At 56.2% G+C, this 9207-nt stretch overlaps 1 protein-coding gene across 1 annotated transcript; it reads right to left on the bottom strand.

Annotated features, from left to right (window-relative positions):
* Nucleotides 1–1123: 1123 nt before the first annotated feature.
* Nucleotides 1124–8910, bottom strand: RPS6KL1 (ribosomal protein S6 kinase like 1). The gene is made up of 10 exons (XM_059474458.1): nt 8673–8910; nt 8260–8384; nt 7330–7422; nt 6491–6538; nt 5639–5771; nt 3385–4281; nt 2489–2578; nt 2255–2337; nt 1881–1976; nt 1124–1755 (listed from the first exon to the last, which is right to left on the bottom strand). Exons 1-10 carry the CDS (start codon nt 8908–8910, stop codon nt 1645–1647), a joined length of 1914 nt encoding a protein of 637 aa, XP_059330441.1. The 3' UTR covers nt 1124–1644.
* Nucleotides 8911–9207: the final 297 nt, after the last annotated feature.

A 9207-nucleotide genomic window follows, 5' to 3' on the forward strand; every position in this document is an offset into this window, starting at 1 on the left:
TCTTAAAATTATGCAAACTGCTTTATTTAATCTGCCCTGTCAAGGCTTGCTGTAAGAGAGTAGTGCTTGAAACTTCCTTTTGACTCTTTGGGTGACACTCATTGCACTGTGTTGCAAGATGCCATGCTGTGGCTTTCGACACAGGGTCCTTCCTCCTGAACCTCCCCTGAGTCACAGGACTAGGAGGCTGATGGGCAGGAGTGTAAGGGTGCAGCGCAGGCTGCCATGGCGAGGAAAAGCCCCAGGTTCAGCTGCTCCTGCTCAGTCCTCCAGTTTCTGCACTGCAATGGAGGTGTCCGCCTTTGCTGGTGTAGATGAGTTTCTCCAGAGCTCTGCTTCCCTCTGGTGGACGAGCACTCCTGCTGCTGCCTGGGAGGGTGTCTTTGCTGCTGTGGGCAAGCAGGAGCTGGAACCAGCAGCCACAGAGACATGTGGCTGTCATTCCTTGCTATGGGAGATCAGTGAGCAGCGTGAGGGGTGCTGGGAGAGGAGGGCCAGAACCGAACTGCTGCCATTGCCAGCTCATCCTTGAGCCTGTGGCTTTTACTTGCACAACTGAGCACAGCAGCCTCCACCTTGGGCTGTCAGCAGACACCTGTGTATGTGCTTTTTCTTTAATCCACAATCTTTGTACATGTGGCCTCCTTCCCTCTGTGCTGGCTCTCAGAGTTCCCCCCCTTCAAACCCTCACTGTGTGGTCCACCAGGGATGAGGGTGCTCAAAGCATGGTTGGCAGGGCTGCTGTCTTGCCAGGTGAAAGGAGCACCCAGCATGGAAGGCTGGAGCCACAACACCTAACACTGACAAAGGGCTGGAAGAGAACCCAGGCATTTCTCCCACATCTGAGCTGCAGCCAAACAGCTGTGCAGACCTGGCAGGCTGTGAGGCAGGCAGCAGCACAAGGACAGAAGGCCAGGTACTTCACCATCTTCTGGGGTTTGGCTGCAGGGTGCTCATGGCTGGGGGTGACACCAACCCAGGGCTCCCAGGCAGGTTTCAGAAACACAGCTGGGGCTCTCTGTCACTCAGCAGGCTTGGCCTACACCTGGCTGATGCAGCTCAGAAAGAAAAGGACAATTCTCTAAGTGATACTGAGTAGTTTATTTTTTTCAGAGGGCCAGGGGGAGAAGAGCAGAGGGCTCCTTGTGTCACCCCTGCAGCAGGGATGACCCACACACACACACACACACACACATGCAGTCAGGGAGGGGCAGAGACCACAGGCTTGGGCTCCAGCCAGCAGGGCCCAGGGGGGCTGCACTTGAAAGCCACAAAACATAGCAGAGCAGGGGGGGTCACTGGTAGCAGCAGAGATAAAAAACACAGGGAGGGAGTTTCAGGGCAGGGTGCTGAGCTGAAGAAGAGATGCCCCAAGAGGGGGAACACCACCACTTCCTGGAGGTGCACCCAGGTTCCTGTTCCCCCCAGGGAGGACCTGGAGAAGACAGGCCCAGCCTGACGCCTCCTCTTTGGAGATGGAGCAAACAGAAGCAGAGACAGAAGGACAGGTAAGGCTGCAGAACCTCGTGTGCCACAGCTCAGGGCAGCCCTCGAGGCAAGCCTTCTCCAGCAGCAGTGCTGTCAGTGCCACAAGTGCCAGGGAAGCAGCCCAGGGCCCAGCTCCCTGGGGGAAGGAGAGCCTGCCTAGCCCACCAGCTTGTTCCAGGGGACTGTGCTGAAGAAGGAGTGAGACTTCAGCTTTGTTATGCCGCCTCCTCCAGAGCCCAAGCGTCGTTTGGGATTGTACTGCAGGAGCTGCAGAGATAAGCAATGGGACAGGAGGATGGGGAGAGGGGGACACTGGAAATGGTACCAGGCTGGACCCTGCCTTTCCCCAACATCTATTCCCATTCTCCCCCGCACCCACCCGAGCCCCTCACCTCAGTGAGCAGCGATGTAGCAGCCAGGCTGAGGCCCTCTGGCAGATACAGCTGGGTGTGAGGCTGAATCCCTGATGGATGGTTTTGGGAGAGTGGCTGCAGGAGGCAGAGGGTGATGGTAAGCAGAGGCACCAAGGAGGGTTGGAGCACCCTGTTGAATCTTCATTGCCACACAACCCCAGTCCTACACAGCAGCATTTAAAAGCCCTTAACACCCAGAGATCATGCACAGGCACTGGGAATCACATGTCTAAAGGAACCTGGCCAAGAACTGAGGTGCCAGCAGGGCAAGGCACCCTCCCAGCCCCACACAGCAGGCAGCCCTTAAGCCTCCTCCTCCCCTGTCCTCCTTACAGAGCTCCTCAGCCTCTTACCACTCCTGTCAGCAACTCATACAGGAGAGAGCCAAAGCTCCAGCAGTCAGCTGCTTCAGTGGGCTCCACGATCCCCCCCACTTCTGCAGAAAGAGACAGAGGGGTTAGAGCTGGAGGCAGGGAGCACTAGTGACCACACTGTGCTGGGCACATCTCACTGCCTGTAGAAGCCCCCTCTGTCTAATTGGAGCCACTGTGCAGCAAGCTGGAGAAGCCAGGGGACACATCCCTTACCTGGAGCACTGTACAGCTCTTCCCGTGTCTGGCTGCAGTACTGGGGCTCCACCTCTGTCCACTGGCCAAAGAAGGTGAGACGGACATGACCTGCAGAGCAGCACCAGAGTCAAAGGCAGGAAGCTTAGGAAAGACTGGGGACTCTGGTCATAGCACAAAGCCAAGCCATATCCCTGCCCCTAGGAGCAGCCAGGGCACAGGGGCTCTGTCATGCCCTGAGCCCAGAGGAACTGAGCATCCCCTGGCACCACACACCCCTCTGCTGGCTCCCAGTGCTTGCCCCAGGTGCACAACAGGTGAGACTGCTTGGGCAGGCTCCAAGCTCCCAGATCTCAGTGCAGGCTGGGGTGAGGGAAGAAGAAGGTTTTAAAGGGGAAGGGGAGGAGAAGGTTAGCTTTCTCCTTGTGCAATTCTCTGCATTTTTCTTAAGCAATTTGTAGCTCTCCAATTTGTCCCAGATGCTGCCAGCTGAGCAGGGACTTGCACTGACAGCAAGACATGGCTCAGAGGGATGGGACAGCTCCAGAAGGTCCCCAGCAGGCAGTTACTATAAGCAGGGGAAATCTAACCCACTAGTCCCACTAACCACAGGCACAGTTCAGCTGGTCTCAGCTTCCCCAGACTGGGATTTCCCAGGCAGCCAATCCCCATGTGGGAGCAGGGGCAATGCATTTCTGTGGCTATGGCCCTTGACTCCTGCTGCAGAGCCATCTCTTGTAATAATTACTTGGAAAACCTAAGTGAGATCACACTTGCAATTTCAGAAATACTAAACCTTCCCAGACTCCCACCCTCCTCCAAAGCAAACACAAGAAAGTCCACATCTTCTGGAAATGGGTTAAGCAGCAGTCTCCCAGCTGGGAGACCAGTTTCCTCCTCCTTGGGGTATTACCTACCAGCTGTATCAAGCAGCAGGTTCCTGGGGTTGAGGTCCCGGCACAATACACCCTGTTGGTGAAGTCCCTCCAAGGCCAGGAGGATTTCTGCTGCCCACAGCTGCACCTGCTCTTCCTTCACAGCCCACGCTCTCCGGCTGTGCCCATGGGAAGCCAAAGCTCTGCATTGTCCTGATGGTGGCTGTTTGCTGAGCCAGCCACAGGTCAGGCTTGTTCCCCAAGAGGGCTCCCACACGGCTGGGTCAGGCACACTGGGTTTGCCAGAGCTGGACAGGGCAACTCCTGCAGGAAGCTGCCTCTCACCCAGGGTCAGGAGGGGCTGAGCGTGGGAGGCCTCAGACACTTTCTGAGTCGGCAGTTGCCCTGCCCCTGGCTGGCCCCCTCTCACAGTCTTTGGTACAGGGACAAGCCCCTGGGGAAGCCTGAGGCCTTGTTGGGAGGGTGTTCTCTCCGATATGCAGCCTGTGCTGCTGGTTAGATCATTCCATGGGTAGACAACCAGGCCCTGGTCAGGGCATTTGGCTGACACTGCTGGAAAATGGTCCACACCACTAGACACAGTCTGTGCCACACTCAGATCCTGTCCTCCAGGTGCAGCCCCACTGGCACCAGCAGGAGCCAGGAGAAGCTGGCAGTGGTTCCCTGAGCCAGAGTCCGTGGGGCCGGGGGACTGCTCCTGGGGGAGTGAGGCACCAGTGTTTGCCAATGCTTGGTAGTTCACAAAGCCTGGGAGGCCACTGCCTGTCCAAACGGGGAGGATGGATACTTGGCTGCCACCCTGGGAGTTTTCCACACCATCCTCTGTGCCGTGGTGCTGGAGGGCTTGAATGGTGTTTGAATCGGCACAGTCCTGCTGGACACCGTACTGGGAGTGGAGGTGAGACCACAGTGTTCCCCCTGGAAAGCAGAAAGGAGAACAAGTGATGAGGCAGAAAGTATCCCTGGTTCCCCCACTGCTGACATAGCCCATTCAGGGGCCCAGTCCAAAGCCCACATAGTGGGGTCATGATGGAGCATCATAAATGTCCCCAGCAGCAAAGCTCAAGTCCATGCAGAATGCACCACCGCCCTACAAGCACACCATGCCCAATGCCACAGCTTCCCTAGGACCTGGCACACCTAAGTCCCATTCTCTCCTCCTTTAGCAGCCCTCTCCCCATTCTACAGAGTCTCTTTGATCCCACCTCTGCCACTTCCATGTCACAGACAAGCAACATGTTCACAAATGCTCCTGACGCCACTGCCATCCCCACTTCCCCCTGAAAGCCTTTCCTTCCTGTGTGACAGAAATGCCAGAAAGCTCCCACAGCATGGCACGAGGCCATTGGTCAGCAAGGAGCCAGAGCAGCAGAGCCTGGTGCCCACAGCCTGTTGCCTTCCAGTAAGGCTTCCCAGCCTTACTACATTCAGTGCTGGCTTCTTTCTGCAAACTCAGCCTATAGCAGTGCACAAGGAGTTGAGCCTGTTCTCCACATCAGCCTCTATTTGTCATTACTGGACTCCAGCTGCTGCTCCCTACACATCCATTCAACCAGCAGAGTAAATGAGCTCCATGGACAAGCCTCCACCCTGTCATACTTCTTCACCAGGATCTGGGACAGCCTCAAGTAAGCCTCCTCAATATACCAAACCCCAGTATGCTCACTGCCCTTTAAGCCCTAATTTTCCATTCCCTCTCTTTGGTGTGATCTCAAAATCTAGTCTCACGTTTTGTAACCAAAAAAAAGTGTTTCATAAAGGTCTTGTCAAAAGATAGTTTTGTTCTACAACATTCAGGTGAACTACCTCACTTCGTTTTCCTTCTCCATCACCTTCCTGTTATGGTCAGACAATGCCAGTAAAATGGAGAGGTTTTTCTTTCCAAGATGCTGAATCACATCAACTTCATTACCCAAAGGCATGACTGCCCCTCCCATGAGGCACAGTGGCTCATCTCTCTAAAGACTGAGGCTGGTTTCTGTATAACACACCCACACACACACACAACTTCTTTCTCCATATGGGTCTCCACAGGCCCATTTCTAGGTCACATCCTCAGCCAGTTCTTATCAAACCTCTGCAATTCACAGCTGAACTTCTCTGTTCACTAAGTCCCCAAGCCCTGCTACCTTCACCACCCTTCTGTGAAGAAGACAGCATACATTATCACCATAAAAAATGGTCCCAAAACAAGAGGAGAAACATACTTTGGCCTTTAAAGAAAGGGCAGTTTGGGATAAACCAGGATGCTTCACAGATGGATGTCCTCACTCACCCTGCACGTGCTCCAGATGGAGGAAGATGGAGTCCTCGCTCACATAGTAGCACAACAGCTTGACCATGAAGGGGACCCCGTGAGGGATGATGGTCTGCCGCACACGGGTCTCAACGTGGGACTTGGGGAGGCTCTGAAGAGGGACAGGCAGATGGGTACAGCATGGCAGGGACTAGGCCTCTCTGCAGCCTAGCACAGGCAGAATGTGCCTTCTGCCAAGCCCCATGGCTGCTCCCAGGTCACCCATGATGGAGCTCCCCCATCTGCACAAACTTGTGGCTCATACAGCTCTGTCAGTCCCCAGCACCCAGCTGTGAGAAGGCAGGGCTCTGCAGAGCCCTGCCAAGGTAGGGCACTCCCCATCTGCACTGTGGGACCCACAGGGCACAGCTGCTCCACAGCACTGACTCCTCTTCAACCACCCTGCTCCCTGTAGGGAGGAACCTGCCATCCCAACCCTTTTTCCTCCTCCCCTGGAAATGATGCTTCTCCCTCTCATGCCAGATCCTCCTTGTCCAGTTAATGAAGTACTTCATTGTTAGTTCCAAGGACACTGAAAAATACTCTAGGACTTGTAATGAGCACCTCTCACAACCTGTTTCAGGGGTTGACTCAGTTCCACACAGGCTTGAAGTGTTAAAAGTCAGAGAAATGGATGACCAAGGAGAACCATTTCCCTTCTGATCACAGAGGGTGGTTGAGGCAGCCAAAAGAAGGTTTTTGAACCATGAACTTCATCCAGCCTCTGAGAGCAGCTATTTGTCATCCTCTCATCTGCCCCAGCCATCAGCTTGGACAAGGTGGCCCCAGGCTGAGAGGGAGAAGCAGGCAGATGGAACTGAAAACACCCACCTTGAGTATAAAGGTCTCACCAGTGGCTGGATCCTGGACAATCTGCACCTGGACAGTACATACAGAATGGTCAGAAGTGGTGACCCAACACATAGCCTACAGGAATGACCCAAGGGTCTCATCTCTGGAACTGTTACAAACTCCCACCCAACTGGAAGAGTTTTGTGAGGCTCAGACCCTTATTTTTGAAAGGCAAAACACAGGTAATGGGCAAGGAAATAGCCATGCAGCCAAGAAGCAGGAATTAAACCAGGAGGAGGCTCCCATGCCAGTTTTACTTCCTTCACACTGAAGGGTTTCACAGTGCTCTTTTTGGGCTCAAACTGGGCCTTGGCAGGACAAGAGGATCCCATCAGTCCTGACAAACTGAGGTGTGTGAACAGCAGTGGAGAGCAATGTGCCATGTGTGTGTGTGGATATAGTAAGCCTGGCACCTTCACTCCAAGATAATGAACTTCTAATTAGTTTATTTCCAGACAGTTCAGCTTTTGCTGAAGTCTAGATTATCCACAGGAGTCCACCATTGTGGCACCTGGGCATAAAACACAATTCCATATGTGGGAAAGAACGAGGTGCATAAACCTTCCTGCTTACCATATCTTGGGAGATATGGTAAGCAAAAGTGATAGAACATTAACAGATTTCCCAATCAACTCCTTAAGAGGTCTTGAGTCCTCTCCTATGAATTTTTCTGGGTGGGAATGGTGTGGGTGGATACCCCAACATCGCTTGATGGATGTGCTGAGGGTGGCACCCCCATTCCAGCTGCTAGGACCCTCCAGCTTATGCTCCCTCTGGTCCAGCCCCAGCCTCACCCTCCCTCCAGGTGAAGTCATTACCTTATCAATCACTCCCACAACCTTGCACCGTCTCAGGTTCTCCACTGCCGAGCTCAGTGTTCTGATGGGCCGGAAGCGCAGGCTGCTGTAGCCCTGCAGGGTGGTAAGGGAAGAGGAGGTAGGACCTAGAAATGCTGTTGTTCATTACAGTGGGTGAAAAAGGCCCCTGCATTTTCCAGAGTACACAGAAATGCTGCCCAGCTGGTCAATATGCAAAGAAAACACTCCAATGGCCATGATTCATTTCTAACATCAGCTAAACCATTTTCTTGGCCAACCCCTGGATTTCTATGTTTTCTATATTTTCTAGGGAAAGCTTGCACTTGCAGCAGATTTAAAAATCACACCAAAATTTGAAGCTAGACCTGGACTGTTTCAACATTAAGGGGATCTTTGTGAAAGGTAGTTGTCTTTCTCCCTGCATTCTTCCCACTAGGCTCTGACCTTGCCCTTCCTTCTTTAACCACCTCCTTCCCACGACGCAGAAAGCAGCCACGGCCTTTGGTTTCCATACAGATGGAAACGATGACAGATGGGAAGAGCACATTTCTAACATTTGACAGGGTGGTTCCCTGCAGTGGCTTCAGTCTCCACAAAAATGTCCATACCCACTATGGGGGCAGCAAGCTAAGCTAAGCACACTTTGGAGGGTGGGGTCCTGGGAGCACCCTGGGCAGCCTGGGCCCACCTCGGCTCCTTGATGCAGACAGGGCGAAGAGCTGCCAGCTCCCTTACAGCCCCTGGCAGGCCAGGACCCTCGGCAGCTCCGTGTGCCTGCCGTTTTCTCCACACATCTTAGCGTGGTATCTGGCAGAGGCAGACGTGGAGGACCACTGGGGCTGCTTTATGTGCGTGTCCCCATCCCCACCCCGTGTCCCGGTGCCACAGCACCGCTGCCGTCCCCCCGCGCGGCCCCACGCCAGCCCTCACCGTGGCGGCGGTGCTGCCGCCCCCCGCCGCCCGCTGCAGGTGGCAATTGAAGATTTCCTCGGCGCGCCGCAGGTACTGCGTGATCTTCCGCTTCACGGCCTCCCGCCGCTCCTTGTTGGGGTCAACTGCGGCCGGGGCAAAGGGTGGCTGTGAGGGGCCTGGCTCGGCCCCGAAGGACTGGCCACAGTCGCCAGGTGATGCCCCAGCCCTCTCGCCCTCCTCCCGCTAGGGATGCACTCCCTGCAGAGATGCCCCAGCGCCCTCAACACACCCCCTAGCGGGATTTTCCCGTCCCCTCGTCATTCTCCCTGCAGGGATACCTTGGCCCTCTCACAGGTATGAATGCCCCGGAGCCCCGGCTGGTGTCCCCGGAGGGATGCCCCGGTCCGCCGCCCCCGGGAGGCCGCACACACCCTGCACGCCGCGGAGCAGCACGTCCACGCCGTTCTGGTAGTGGTTGAAGGCCTCCTCGTAGTCCTCGCTGACGTCGCGCTCCAGCGCCAGCCGCAGCTGCCGCGCCGCCTCCACCAGGTAATCCCGGCGCCCGCCGCCCTCGGGCCCCGCCGGCACCACGCGGCCCCGCAGCTGCCCCAGGTAGACGCGGGCCTGCGCCAGCGCCCGGGAGCAGGGCTCGGCCTCCGCGCGGCTCATGGCGCCGCCGCGACACCGCCAGCGGGCAGCGCCGCCCGCCCCGGCCCCTCCGCTCACCCGCGGGGCCCCCCCGGCACGGGCCCCGCTCCCCCAGCCCCGCCGTGCCGCGCCCGGGCAGCGCCGCCGCCTGCATCCCCCGGCGCCGCCGGGCGGAGCGGCGGGGGCGCGGCAGGGGCGGGCCGTGCTGATTGGCCGCGGATGAGATCATCATCATCATCATCATCATCATCATCATCATCATCATCATCATCATCATCATCATCATCGCCCCCCGCGGGGTCCGCGCCCGGGTCCCCC

This window comes from Ammospiza nelsoni, chromosome 6 (assembly GCF_027579445.1).
Source record: "Ammospiza nelsoni isolate bAmmNel1 chromosome 6, bAmmNel1.pri, whole genome shotgun sequence".
NCBI lineage: Eukaryota > Metazoa > Chordata > Aves > Passeriformes > Passerellidae > Ammospiza > Ammospiza nelsoni.